This window comes from Pygoscelis adeliae, unplaced genomic scaffold, assembly GCF_000699105.1.
Source record: "Pygoscelis adeliae isolate BGI_AS28 unplaced genomic scaffold, ASM69910v1 Scaffold63, whole genome shotgun sequence".
NCBI classification, from domain to species: domain Eukaryota; kingdom Metazoa; phylum Chordata; class Aves; order Sphenisciformes; family Spheniscidae; genus Pygoscelis; species Pygoscelis adeliae.
The window spans coordinates 7154032-7169075 of record NW_008824414.1 but is presented as its reverse complement, the minus strand read 5'-3'; the positions used below and the strand labels follow the sequence as shown (position 1 = coordinate 7169075).

At 46.8% G+C, this 15044-nt stretch overlaps 1 protein-coding gene across 1 annotated transcript in view; it reads left to right on the top strand.

Moving 5' to 3' along the window:
* HSF4 (heat shock transcription factor 4) overlaps positions 1-15044 on the top strand; it is a 25063-nt gene that overhangs the window by 9051 nt on the left and 968 nt on the right. The window contains exons 5-12 of the mRNA XM_009320860.1: positions 928-1003; positions 2475-2539; positions 5432-5531; positions 6317-6441; positions 8319-8543; positions 10582-10687; positions 12169-12234; positions 13693-13779. Of these exons, the coding sequence (XP_009319135.1) occupies positions 928-1003; positions 2475-2539; positions 5432-5531; positions 6317-6441; positions 8319-8543; positions 10582-10687; positions 12169-12234; positions 13693-13779 (850 nt within the window). The remainder of the gene's footprint in view (positions 1-927; positions 1004-2474; positions 2540-5431; positions 5532-6316; positions 6442-8318; positions 8544-10581; positions 10688-12168; positions 12235-13692; positions 13780-15044) is intronic.

Here is a 15044-nt window from a genome sequence, read left to right as displayed (position 1 = left end):
CCTCAGTTCTAGCATCAATCCACACTAGGAAGACTAAATCCACCTAAGGGATATGTAGCAAAAGGATTTATAAATTTCACCTGGATGATAGGTTTTGCTGGCCTGTCGGTTTTGGTACCTCCATATACTCTTGAGATAAATCGACTGGCGAAAGCTTTTTCGGCATGGACTTGGCTGGCATCCAGATTTGGAGGCAGCACAGCAAATAAACTCTGCATCTCCCCATCCCATTTTCTGGGGCTGACTGTTCAAGGAAGCCTGTAACTCCCCTGTGTGCTGCATTTGCAGACAGAAAATAAATACGCTCTACACAATTGCAAGCTGGACACAGGTCTGTGCTGGATGAAATCAGTGACTCCTGTTAATGAAATCATTACAGTCCTCCTAGTGCAAGGCTCTCAGATGCAGAAGCATCCCTTTAGCTGCTCCAGTCACTCCCACACGTGCCTTTGTACCACCACGTGTATGAGGTTTCAGCAGGCAGAATACGTAGGATCTCTGTCCATAGCACCTCCTGGTCTTCGGGGGCAGTTGTGGAGAGGTTGGGCTTTCTTGGCTCCCACAGGAAGAACAGTCTTGGTGATCCACATCATTCAAAGTCACAAATCGGGCCTTGCTGAAATTCTGTGTTTGGCCCAAACGTTCCACAAAAACTAAACACGTGTCCTCTTGTTACCCTCCCCTATAAATGTTGGCTTCTCTTTATTTGTTTCTCCTCCAAGCTTTGGTCTGCAGTTCTTTTGAGGTTGAGGAAACACAAGGAAAGTTATCGTGTGACCTTGGTTGGGACATCTGAAAAGTGCCGAGCGCTGCAAGAGCCCCAGAGTGAGACAGACTTTGCAGAATTGGGTCTACTGTGCATCATGGCAGCACCGTGGGCTGTTGGGATGTTTCTGTGCTCACGGAAAGTTTCTATTTCACTTTCAGGCAAAATGAAGTTCTTTGGCGGGAAGTAGTTTCTCTCCGGCAGAACCACTCACAACAACAGAAAGTGATCAACAAGGTAGTGGTCGTATAAGCTCCAAACTCACCTGTACCGCATGGTGTATGTCCTCCTCTGATTTTTTTTTTTCTTGTCCCATAATCTTCTCCACACTCACCGCAATATATTTATTTTCCCTCTCTTTCAAATTGTGTGATGCTCTTACGTGTCCTATGGGAAAAGGTCACTAGCAAAGCATAGATTATGCCCTCAAGCAAAAGATTTTAATTTCCCTGTCAGTCCTCGCTGTGATGTTAGAAACCACTTTTCTGTCGAAGTCCTGAGCAAGAGAGCACAACCCTCACTAACTGCCCTGTACTGGCTGTGTTCTGGTTGTACCGATGCCTTTGGGCTTCCCAAATCTTTCCTTTTTCCTTCGTACAAGAGAGGAGCCTCCCCCTCCTGCCAGCACTGAAGCTACAGGCAGCAGAACTGGCTAGCCATTCCCCCAGTGGGGAACCTCCAGCAACTGTTACGTTTTCTGGTGTTACTGGTATAGCTGAGGAATTACTGTACAACCTTCTAAGACTGAAGGAGCACTGCAGAGCCATCTGCCTTAAAACCCAGCATGACCCATGCTAGAAAAGGCCTCTCCAGTGATTCCCAGATGGCACTGACGTGACTGAGCATGTCACATTTCCCAGTCCCCCTGAGAGCCACGTTCTGACCCTCACGTGGCGTCACGGAGTCATAGGACTGGGTAGAAATGCACGAGGCTATCAAACCTTCCTCCGGCTCTGAGGCTGGACCAGCCACACCACTCATTGTAGAGGCATTTATGCAACTCTATTTTGTTATATTGAGCAATGAGTAAGAGGCAGCTGTGATATATAATAGTAATGCGCTCTTTGTTTGGAGGTCAAAGCAGAGCGTTAGGCTCAAGCTGACCTGGGAGTATGTTGCTAAGTGATTCCTCTCCAAAGCCACCCTGCATCCTTTTCAGTGTTCTGTCATATCAACACTGAATTTCACAGGGCTGAAAAACTCGACTGAAAGCGCTAAGACCTCCATGCAGGGTCTCCCCTGGGGGCTTGCTCCTTTCACTTCCAAAGTCTTTGTCAGGCTTTATAGAGCCTCTTATAAAGGTCTCTAAAGACTTTTACGGAGGCCGAGTCTGACTCCAGGCCTAGGACTGTTTACATGTGTACTTCACAGGCAGATTCCCAAGTCTAATAGGGCTGGCTGGAGTTGTGCATGCACGGAAGCGGAGAGAGAAAGCACTGAGCATGTGCCTCTAGCAGCCTTCGCACAGAGCAGGCACCTGGCTCTGCTTCGTGAAAGCTAGGCAGGTCGTTTGAGTTCTTGGAAAGCTTAGTTTGGTTTCGGGCTCCGTTGCCTCATGCAATTTGGCTCCCCTATTTCATGGCTGCTCCCAGCTTTGGGGTGGTGTCGGGAGGGAGGAATGTGTGAGATAAGAATGGCAATGGCTGCGAGAGCAGGGAGTGCTGAATCACCCTGCTGATTAACACTGGATTTTGATCTCTCCTGACAGCTGATTCAGTTTCTGTTTGGCCAGCTCCAATCAAGCCCTAGCAGCACTGGGATAAAGAGGAAGCTGTAAGTACCCTTGTGTGGTGCGCACACGCTCACGGGTGCATAATGCTGCCCCCTCACTAAAAGCACAAGCTCAGCTCGCCCAGGCAGGCGGTCACCGGACCAGGGCACCATGGTGATGGGAAATGAATGGGCTGAACTGCCGAGTCAGACCTGCTGACATGCCCCATTCAGTGGTCTTTAGAGAAGCACCCTGTCAGCTCGTGACCTTTATTTGGGGAATACAGAGCGAGCTGGGAGATGGGAACACTAACTAGTGGGAGGGTGAAGGGCAGGACCCCGCTGCTGGTCCTACAGGTTCCAGTTTTGCCGCTTGTCATCAGTGGGAGCGGGGCTGGGCCCAGCCCGCCCGCAGACACCTTTGGTTTGAGCCACGGTCTCACTGAATGGGGGGTGTATCCGACACAGGTTTGGTGGCGTGCAACCTGCAGGCCTTACAGAGAGAAAGGTGGAGAAAGATTTTAGCTAGGGATACCTTTAGAGTCATAAATAAACTCTTCAAGGCAAGTGAATAGAGGAGCTTGAATTAGGAAGCTTAGTGCCTTCCAGGAGAGCAGCGGTGCATTTCTTGCTCTGTCGTGCTTGTGATCTAAAGAGGGGAGAGGGGCTGCTAGGAGGGAATTTGCCTTTGTGGCTCAGGCTGAGGGCAGGGACCTGCCTCCGGTTCCCACCTTTATTACCTTGTGGCCTTCAGCAACTCAGAAACTTCTCCATGCCTTGGAGAAAGGAGCCAGACTTCCCAAGAGTGGCTGCTCAAGGGAGTTGATTTTCTTTAAGTCAGTGTCCTTGTTCTTGGCTGACTCTTCTTGTGAGGATTGTAAAGGAAACACAGGGTTGAATGAAAGAGCCCATAATCTGTACAAGCAAGCTGGGTACTCTTACCTCTGCCTACGCCCTCTGCTGAGCCCCTTGGAAGGGATAAATGGAGAATGGTAGCACAGAAGAGGGCTCACGGGGAGGATATCAGCTGCTCTGAGTCGCTGAGGTTCATGAGTGGGGAAATTTTCCTCCAGTGGAGTCGGGAAGCAGAGAAATGAGATGCCAGATCTGATCTCGAATTTCCACGGTCAGGGCCATGCCCTCCCTGGAAAAGCTTTGCAGCCCAAGAAATGTTGTCTTAGACTACTGCTTTTTGAAAAAAGCAAATCATTAGCGAGAAACTGTGCTGAAAGGGGCAGAAGAGCACAGAACTATCTGCACAGCAACTGTGCTGGCCTCCTTATGAAGAGGGATTACACTGATAAAACCCAGCTGCAGTTTGCACAATACTGTGCATGTTAATTTGAGTTTCTGCTTCCTCGGAAACACGAAGGTCTGTGTTCAAGGAACCTCAGCTCTTGTGTCTATATCTGCACTTCTAATGTTTTATCTTTCACAGTTTTGTTTTCCTGCCTGTCTTTTCAATGACTGCAGGAAAGCATAGTGTACAGCCTGGAGCAACTGTTGGCGCAGACCCGAGTGCTGACTGGGGGCTCTGGGCAGGTTTGGGCAGGATGGGCCCGTCTGTAGGTCCCACAGGCATGTCTGCCCTGGGAGGTTGTTAGAAGGGTTAGATGCCAAAGTTACTTTGATAAGAAATGTTGGATGGGGAGGTTCATTGTGGCTCCTGGAGCAGAGAGCCAGACACTTACAAATTTGTAATTGTCACAGGGCTGGCTACGCTATCTCAGTGTGTACTGAAGGGTAGCTTATGCCATAACAAGGTCCGTGTCGGGGTGATTCAAGTGTTCTTTTTTATTCTGTGTCTTTAGTTAATGGTATAGAAAAGAAAAAGGCTGTTAAACGAGCTGTTAGACAGCACTGAGATCTCAAGCACTGTGGTCACTGTGTCCTGCTGTGTAGTGCCCTTCACTGTGGGATCTCACTGGAGTCTGAGCAAGCCCATGATTTCTCCCAACGTATCCAGCTCCAGTGTCTGTAGGATGAAGGGAGCTAGGAATTATCTTCTGCCAAGCCTGTTAGACACTACTGTGGAAAAAACTGTTGGCTTTCCCTGGTGCCCTCAGCCAAATCACTGTCTTCTAAACGAACACTGAAGATGCTTTTCCTGACTGTGGGACAGTGGGAGGAGAAGAGGGATTTGCTAGGCAGTTTTCTAGGATCATTACAGCATTAACAATAGTGGGTGTGTGGCAAAATATACCAGTTCCCAGCTTCTGTGGGACTGTATGACAAAACCGAGGACTGCCACCCAGGAAGTTTCATGATGGAAAGGCATTTCCATTTTGAGGCTCCTTCTCATTTTCTCTTGGTTTCAATCATTTATTAAACATAAAGCACTCCTGCTACAGGACCCGGCATGCGGACCCACTTCTTGTTGTCAGTGGCAAGCTGTAAAAGCCTGTCGGTCATTTTTTAAAAGCCTGTATGCAATGAGTTTAGGCTCTGCTTTGCTTTGTGTCTCCCCCTGTTTTGTTACTTTCTTAGTGGGTGCCACGGGTTCCTTTTATGCAGTGCTATGTACGGAGACGTAGTTTTGCCAAAGAGGCCCTGGGCACGAGGCAGCTGGTAACAAGGCCAGATTCCCGGTATTGCGCTAATAATTTCAGCGTAGCTACCTCCAGTTGAACAAGCTGAGGATCCAGCCCAGAGCTTGAAACCATTAGCAATTAGAAGAAAATATGAATTGGTTATTTTACTTGCATCTTTCCAATAAGATCTAGAAAACCCAGATCATCCCTTCTCTGTATAGCTAATGCCCTTTTTTAATGGTGACCTAGTCCAGAACTGTTGTTTCCCTTCCTTGTCCATAATGCTGGACAAGAAGGTACCTTACAGATGAGGCAAAACAGAGTACCCAGGGGAAAACAACCCTTGCCTGAGAGACATTTCTTGTATGAGCAACTGGGAACCGGTCAGTATGTGCTGGGAAAACAAACGTGTTTCTCTTCACAGACCTCTGATGCTTGACAACGGGATCTCAGCTCCGCAAGCGTCCAAGTTCAGTCGGCATTTGTCTACAGACCCCCTCCATGACCCCTATTTCATACAGTCGGTAGGTTTATGCCAGCCTCTGAGCTTTGTGGGATTTCTTTGGCCGGGGTGGAAAAATGCGTGAAGCAATAATATGGCTTACAAAGTAGTTTGGCAAGAGTTTGGCAGTGAAGAAGGGAAGAGGTTTGCAAAGCTGAGTGACATTTATTATTTCTTCAGCTCCCCTGTTCCAGGGAGGGATGCATGCTTGCGTGCGCTTGTGCTGTCGTGTTCATGTGGGAGACCACGGGTTGTGGGAGGGAAAGGCAGACCCCGCACACCAAACTCTCCGTGGTGTTACTCCAGCCTGGCTCATTTTAAGGGCAGAGAGGAAGAAGTATGTTCTAGAAGTGGGTACTATGATCTTTCTGACCAGAGCCGGATTTTTGCGGTTGCCGAGGGATCCCCACCACCCTAAGCCACCAAAGCAGACACCAGACACATGACACTTATGTCATGCAGTTAAAATACTTGAGCTGGCACGAGAGACCCATACTCCTCTCCTGGGCTGTGTTGGATCTTTCTCTCCAGAGGAAGCTAAGCTGCCTAGGCAAAATGTCAGACATGGTGAAACCTCTCGGTAGCTGACACTACAGTCGCAGTGCTTATTTTACATCTGCACCTCTGTGTGGTTGGAGAAAAGACCAGAGGAAATTATAATGTTGCATAGTATGTAAAAGCTTTCTTGGTTTCCATACAAGGAGGACTCAAGGGCACAGTGAGTAAACTCTAACTCTGTCAGATAGGGCTTTGGACTTGTTCTGGTCCTCAGAAGGATTCATCTATATGATTTTTCTTTCCCCTTAGCCATCGACAGAACCTGCCTCTTGCTTAAACAGCCCTGCAATTGCTGGAGGACCCATCATATCTGATGTTACTGAAGCATCACCATCCAACATAATAAATATGCAGTCCCCTCCTGAAAATGACAGGTAAACATGTCTGTGGTTAAAAACAGGGAGAGTCGGGTATGGACATGCATAACTTCAAAAGTTTTTCCTGGCTGTAATTCTACCAAAGTTTCTGTCTGATTCGCAAATCTCTGTAGAGATGGTAGGCTGGAATATTTTTTTCCAGTTTGCAACGTGGTCAGATTTTCAGAATTAGGGAGGGATAACAACAGCATAACTTTCGAAACAAAGTCATGAGTTTCATGCTGAGAACTTCCACTCACCTCTTTGGGAAGTTATTCCATGCTTCTTTTATATTTTGTTCTCAAGACAGGGACTGTCTCAGACTTTATCAAATAATGAGATACTAACGCTTGTTGTGTTTGTTGAGAGAGAGAGAGAAAGGAAGTTTCCTTTTGGCTTTGGCAAAGAAGAAACAGAATCAAACTGTACATCTTTCTGCTAATGAGAACAGAAAGGTTGCATCACAACAACTTCCGATGTTTGACAACTTTTCTGTGAAAAGGTCCCAGTAACTTAAGAACTGAATGCAGAGGTATTTTAATGCTTATCTCTTCCTGCCACAGACATGCAGTGTATTTAGGGCTAGTAGCAGAATAGCTATAACTATGTCAGTGGAAAGTAAGTAGACAGATGAATCATAGAAACAGTTTCTCAGGCACAGAGGCAAGGCAGCTATACTTTAGAAATTGCCTGTAAATCTGCCTAATAATTGAAACCATAGCCATAAAATTAGCTAGAAGCCTGTAAAGAGCTCCAGATTTAAAACAAAACAAAACAAACAAATAAAAAAACCTCAAACCTGGAAACCATTTCTAAAGCAGAAAAATTTTAATATAACCTTCAAGTTAAGTTGCTTATTTCTACTAATTACTGAGTGCCATCTGGTGGCCTCTGATCTATGCTGTGTCTGCATGACTCAGGAATCTGGGCCAGGCACGGCCCTAAGGAGTTCAGGAGTGTGGCACTTCCTAAATCAACATGAGGTTCTGGTGGGAGTTTAGGATTCACGAGATGAGAAGGTGATCTGAAAGGAATGCTGAGGAAGGCTTTGTAATGTCACATACCATCCCGTATGTGTGACACACTCGTGTGTTGTCTTGCAGCAAAGCTAGTCTGCAAGTGTTGTAAGATAATATTTTTTCAGTATGGCTTTCCATGCCCTTTTGATCTACATGCCTTTGTCACTTCGGCTCCAGTTGTGCAGTTTCACAGAGAGCTGTAAAGTCTCCTATAAGTAGTATAGTGTAGACTTTTACATACGAAATGCTACTGTTCAAAACTTCAGTGTCATATGTCCGTCTAGGAATAACGTGGAGAGCCTCTCCCACTGGAAAAAGGCAAACCTCTGCTTCCAAACAAGTAAAACACCTGACTGGCACTGTCGGATCTTGATAGGTTCTGTTCCAAATCCTGCAGGGCCACAAGATCCTGACCTGTGTCATTGGGATCTCTAGAGCACTTGGTGGTCCAATCCTAACTCCAGCATGGGAAGGTCTTACTGATCCCATTCCTGTCTCTAGGGTGGAGATTTTTCTTTTCCAGGAGAACCTCTCTAGCCTAGTGACCCTTTAAGCTGTCTCAAGCCTAACACTCATTTGAGGAATGATCAACATATGGAAGTGTATTTTCCGTATTTGCAAAACAGTCGAATGGGGCAAATTCATTATAGCCGTGACTGACGAAGTGAGCGAAGATATTCCAGCTGAGCATGTTTCTGGAGCTTGCTGAAAAGAAAACAAGTTGCTGGTTTCTTTTGCCTATCTAGGGGAGTGGAAAGACTGTGGGGCTGTTTGATGAGAAGTGGAGGCAAGCCCTTGTGCTATGGCCCTTCCCAGTAGCACGAGGCCTTTGCGGAGCAGATGTGTGTGTGGTGCTAACTCTCGTCTCTGATACAGAGAGAAGTGCCTCATGCTGATCAAGGAAGAGCCAGTCAGCCCTGGAGTGAAAGCCACCGCTGAGCCTGATGTCCCGCTGCCAGGCTGCAGGGCTTGCTCTGAGCCCCCTGTGCTCCCGGTCGCCATGGTTCAGTCTGTTTTGGAAGGCAAAGGGAGCTGTGGTGCAGCCCCACCAGGGACCTCACAACCATCCGAGAGAAGAGGCAGAAGGGCATTGCTGGACAGGTGAGGGGAGCGAGGGAGAGCTGTGGCCCTGTGTGTTTCGTGGCCCTCTCTTCCTATTAGCAGGGGGGAAAGGGAGGCTGACTTTAAGTCGCCTAATGCAGCCTGGTGAGCTCCATCCTATACCTGTGGCACCTGCTTAGAGGACCCTTGAAGGCCAGGGGACAGTCCACAGGGGTAGGAGGTCTGTGGATGACTCTCTTGAAGGACCCAACAGAGGAAAAGCTGTCAGAGCATGTACATCAGAGTCATAGGAATGGGACGAGGCTTTCTGCAGTGAGAGGGATTCGCCCAAGGTCCAAGTGAAAGCTGGAGCCCAGACCAGCACGCATGTCTGCAGACTTGCAGGCCACTGGACCGCACTGCACCCCCAGTATCTTGTGTGCCCTCTGTCGTTTGTTTTGTTGAGTCTTCGGTTACATAAAGTCATAAGGAAATATTTGTCACTGGTGTTTCTGTGCAGTGAATAAGGTGTTGCTTGTGTGCCAATACGCAGACAGTGATGGAAGATGACAGTCAATCATCACCATAACCTCTGCACTAAGTAGGGCATATATTTGATAAGGCATCAAAGCGTTTATCAGTCTCAGGCTTGGGCTTGAGAAGGAAATAATTTGCTCCCGTTCTTTTCCTCTCCTGTGCTGTGAAGTCAAATAGACTTTTCTCTTTAGTCTGTTCTCCCTTTGCATCTCCTCCTGTCACCTTTCCAAGGTGACTTTCCTGAGTCAGTGCTAGATCTGTCTTCAGGGGGCAGCCAGTCACTTTGGCACCATCAAGTGGGCTGCATGCTTCTGGGGAGGTACCGGGGAGCTGACACTGCAAGAGATCTCGGCTTCCCCATCTCTGACTAAGAGTGAAAACCCATGAAACTTAGCTGCGTTGCTGTGCTTGTCTCCTTGAGCTGGAGGGGCTCAGTAAAATGCTAGGCAGTCCAAAGCAAGGCTTTATAAAAGGGTATGAAATCATGCCCTAAAATCATGAAATAGCAAGTGAGGTCACTCACAGGGATGGAGAGTTGGGAGTTTGTGTCCACTGAGTGCAGAAGTCTGATACAAAGGGATGGAGGTTTCATTATTTTGAAGCCGGGGCACACAAGTATCCTGCATGTGAGAGTCACCCAGAGAATGATGTTCTTTTGCAAGGGGGATTAGGACAGTGTCATTAGGCTCAGCCGCGGGGCGATATGGGTGAGGAACCTTTGGAGCTGCGGGACTGAAATCCCAACAGCACCAATGTCATGGGTGAGTGCACAGCAGACTTCACCAGCAGGAGGAAAGCGTGGTTGCAGCTTGGTGGATGACGTAGAAGTTAACTGCAGAATTCATTCTTTATGGCAACCGCAGCAATGTGAGGACGACTCGGGGGGGAAAAACCCCACACTCAATAGAGATATCAGAAAGGCTTCTGTTTTCCTTTGGGTCCTTACAGAGAACCAAATTCCTCCTTCTGAACCCCACTGGCTACTTCAAAATATTTTATTAGAAGAAAAACCATCCTCTTTTAAAGACTCTGGATTTGAAGAGAAACTTTTATAGTTTTTTTGGGGGGTTACACCCAGCAGGGCCTCACATTTTCTCCTTTAGCTGAATTTCTCCAGTAAATGCTACCTGCAGGTAAAAGTCACTCCTTTAAAAGTCATTAGTTAATAGTAATTCAGCCATCTTGGACCCAGAAGGATGGGAATGCAGCCTGTTCTGGATCCCAAGTGCCTCTCTAGAAGGATTTCCTCTAAGGGAAGCTTTGATTTTCCCAGTCTTGAGGAGATGTGCACAGATTGTCCATCCCCAAACCACATGCGTCACCCAGGAGAGTAGTCGTCCCACTTGTTTTCCCATCAGCCCAGTCCCTTCTGTGCTCTGCTGGATTGTACTTCTGGGATTAATCCAAGTGAAATGGCATAAACCCTGGCTGAGAGTGGGCTCTTGGTTTTCAAAATGCGATTTAAGCATAAACCTCATGTCGCAAGGCTGCTCAGTCCTGCTTTCTGTATGTATCTATGTAAGTCTCATTCGTGGCGATATTTCCCCTTGTCTTTCCTCAGAACAGATATTTCAGACCCGTTGGAGGGCACCGACTGGAGCTTGGAAGGGCTGCAGCTGCTGCTGAGGAGCCAGCAGTACGGCCTGGAGCCCACCAGCCTCTTGGATGTGAGTGTCGGGCCCTCTGCTGGGGCGGCTGCGTGGAACAGTTGCGAAGTTCACAGCGGTACTTTCGGGCTGTAGATCAGATAGACCGTGCTGCTTATTCTTGTGGGGCACTTTATCTGTCACATGCTGCCAATAGAGTCACAGCTCTGTTTTGACCTGCTTATAGGAACTGGCAGGATTTCAGACTTTAAATGATGCTTTTTTACATTTCTTCTGAAAGTACATGTATTTGAACTTCTAGGAGCACAAAACACAGTGCATTTGGTAAAGACACCATCATGAGACCTAACGCGTGTACATAAAATAGGACTTTTTAGCTAGTTTGGTAATTGCTTTGGGTGGTTTAGTTTATTTTTTGCATGTTCTGCATCTTAGATATTCCTAGATTGTGTTTAGCTCTGCTACCTTCCCCTTTTCCTCACGTTCTGGGAAGTGTAGCCGATGTCAAATTCTCACTCTGCTGAGACCTTTGTCTGCAGTTCCCAGGTCACTTTTCTCTAGAAATGGATAGTGTCTTTCTTCTTAAGTATATATGCAGAAATATGAAGGTTTGTTTCTTTCTCTCTTTCACTCTCTCTCTCCTTGTACATATAGTTAGTAAATGAAAGGGTTTTGCCAATAATCAAATAACTCTGTACATAGCAAAAGAATCTATATGTCAAAGATATGCTCCCTTGAGGAGGTGCTTCAGATACAGGCATATGGTAAACTTGCATGGATAAACAGGAATGAAAAATTATTTAAAAAAAAAAAATCAATCTTATCTTCTTAAAGCCGGTTCCCGAGTGTCTGTGATTGATTCTGACTTTACGGAAAGCTTTTCTAATGGCCTGCTCTGTCACTGGCTCCGTTGGTTTCTGTTTCTTATTTCTCATTAGGAGGTGTTTTCCTGTTACTGACACACTTTTCTCTCTCTGTGCAACTGAACGTCACAAGAGTGAGAATGAATCATAAAACTGTACCCCGGACCAACAGCTCCTTTTCCCAGCTTGCTCAGAGTTCTCCAGAAATTGCCATTGAGGCGTTGATGCAACAGTAATCTGCCCTCTGCTACCATGTTTTGGAATGCTTTTAAAAAAAACCATATGAATCTGGAAGTGCCCTAGGATCCAAGAGCCGCAAAAAAAGGGCTTGGACTTGCATGTGCAGTGACACAAACAGCTGCCCTGGTTTACGACATGACTGTGGGCACCGGGTGTCTGCGCTGCCCCTCCACTGGCAGGCAGCAAGGCTTGCGGATCAGCACAAATGCCCACGACTCAGCCCTTGCTGTTCCGGCTCTGCTACAAATCAGCACACGCCTTTGCCTGTAGCTCGGGTTAATATGTCAGAGCAGCTGAGGCACAGGCAGGCGTTGCTTTCTGGCATCTCTGCCGGCAGGGCTACAACCTCTAGCAGACAGGCAAGGCAGACAGCTGAGGATACGAGTATCTCGAACCGTTACATCTTTCAGAGCCCTAATTGTATTTTTCTCCCAACAGGTCTTTAATCCCAATTTATCTTTGAGTGAGTGGAATTTGACTGAAATGGAAGCCAGTCTGTCCCCGGTAAGAGACGTGTATTTCTGAGATACGATGATGATGATGATGATAATAATAACATAATTATGGAGCAGAGCTTGTGCATAACTGAAGAATGCTTAGTTATTTTATAGCCGGAGGGGAGAGCATGGTACAGCACAGCAAGTAAACATCTCCTGAGGGTAGGCTGAGAGTGTTATCTTGTACTCTTGACCTGCCTTTTCCACTCAGCCAGAGCTTGTTTAGAGGCGTATTGGTGTCCTGGAGTCTTTAATTGAAAGTGGCTGCTCTAGACTTTCTCTTAATGTGAATGTCATATCCTACTAATACCATAGATTCATAAAGTGTCTTTGTGCCCAAGCCCTTTGTAAAATATGCCTTTATAAAGTGCAGCCATCCCTGTACATTTCGGAAGCAGTAAAACCACATGCAATTAGAATAGAGGTTCATGCATACCTGTACAGAAGAAACAAGGGGAAATTCAGTTTGGCAGTATTTGTTTGGAATCGACATTGACACAGGCATTTCTAAAGTGCATATGGTGATTTAATAAACAGTGAAGGAAATGTGTGTTTCATGACTGGGGCTTTTTCCTGCTTGATAGAGGGTGAATTTGCAGAGCCCTCACTGCCAGCCAGGTAGGATAAAGACTTGGATGGTTCTGCCATCTCTACAGATGCGCAAGCAAAGTGTAATCTATTCTGATGAAGTGCGAAAGGTCTCTAAGCCTTCTTCGTGATATCACTATCCTTTTAAGGTTTTGATTTAAATAATTTTGAATTTACTGGGTAATTCTACTTCCTGAGTGTTAGGAAGGAGAGTCCCTGAAGAAATAGATAATATTAGCAAGTCTCGGAAGTAAGAGTCTCTTTTAAAAAGGATTGTGTGAGAGAAAAGGCCAAGAGGGAGGCTGTAATGTTCAATAGTTCTGTCCTCGAGTCCACTGAATTTCCCAGCGTCTGGTGCAGCCTACCCTTAGGCTTGCTTGTCCTACAGAAAGTCATGAGCATAGAGAAGCCTGGAAGTCATACCTGCAGCAAGTCTGCACCTAGAAGCAGCGTGCAAGCAAAAGCTAGTTTCACTTAAAGACAGTCATAGGCAAATGGAAAGAAAACTCCTTTCATATTTGTTGCTGGCTGCAGAGGACCGTGGGTTTGCTTTGTATGGCAGCCAGGCAGGGACAGCCACAGCGACGCTAGCCCGGCCTCCTCGTGTGACATGAGCTTCCCACCACATTAGCCAGCGCTAACAGGGGATTGCATCTCCCTTAGCCCTCTCCTTCAGGCATATCTGCCCTTGAACACGCGCTATTTTAACAAAGTGCTGGTGAGGCTGGGAGGAGAGGCAGGGCAGGGAGGATAGCTTGCATTACTGGTGGATGTTGTGCAGCATTGATGAAGCACCGATTTTCAGAAATGGCCTAGTTCTAACAAGCTCCCCTGTCTTTGTATAATTGTACATTGTAGTTTATATTTTTGCATCAAGATGCAGCGACTCACAGTGGATCTGGAGAAGAATGCAACTGAGCTGTCATCCAAAGTGTTCAACCCACCGTTTAACAGCACCTGCCCAGGTAGGAGCACTAGCAGCTCTTGCAGACTCGGAAATGAGGATGTAATTAAGGTGTTAAACATGTCAGCAGCTAGATACAATGTCCAGCACTGACCATTTGCTACTCTGAGGGAACAAAACACGTTTGTTATTATACTTTCATGATTGTCAGTCAGCAATGTTTCCACAACAACTGCTAAGCTAGTTACTGAGCAGTGGGAAATGCATGGGGGATAAACTGAGGTTTAAATGTAATTGAACTGCCTCTGCTCCTGCTTGGGTCCACATCATATCTATCAGTGTCTCCACCGTTTTCTCTGCCTGTTCATCGCCACCCAGGAGCAATGTGGTGATCTGAGTGAAGTAGGGGTGGTAAGAACCGTACAGGTCCTGTGTTTCCTCAGGCTCCTGCTGCAGAGGAAGTGACCTGGTAGCTGCTAGCAGCCAGAGGCAAAGGCTATGTCTCAGTTTCTCCAGACCTTTTACCAACCCTCAGGAGAACTGTCCAGCTGATCTTCTCCCCCTCGCTGACTCTGTCATTGGCCTTAGATATGAATCTAGAAGTGTTTTCCTGGTCTTGGAATAGTGATATATTACTATTTTCATGTGTATTCAGCTGGGCTGGACCTGAAAGAGAAGCTTTTGTGAGCCTTAGTTTGGTGCTGTAGCCACCTGACCCCACCTCAGAGTTTTGATGTATTGTGTGTAGTTCAAGGACTTCCAGTCTCCACCATATGCTCAGCATCTTGCATGAGCATCAAAGGCGTTAACAGCCCAGCTACGCTGGAGAGAATTCTTAAGCAGGCTGGAGCTGAACTGCACAAGAGGAGCATCCCTTGTTTGCAAAGCCTTTCTGGGTCCATGCAGTAGTGTGATGCTGGAAAAATGGGGCAATTGACAGATGTCTCCTGCAAAGATGAGGAAAAGCAGACCATTCTTGAGTGAAGAAGAGAAGCTGCTCCTATCCACTTCTCAGTGTCTCCAATCCTTTGGTCATCCCTCTTTCACTTCTTGTTATCAGACTTGCCTCACAAGAAGTGAAAGAAGGATGACCAAATGGTTGGTAACTCTCAGCATTCAGGCAGAACCCAGCTTGGCAACCTGCAGAGATTCCCATCTATTTTAGTGGGCTTTGGAGTGAGTCCAGGTTTGACTCCAGTGTTTCCAAGCATTTTTTGCCTGGAGCGAGGCCCATCACCTCCTGGTGCAGTAGGAGTTTGCCACTTTTCAGTTCTACATATGTGAAGTCTGGTAACTTGCCTTCCAGAAACTGAGTTTCCTGTTGT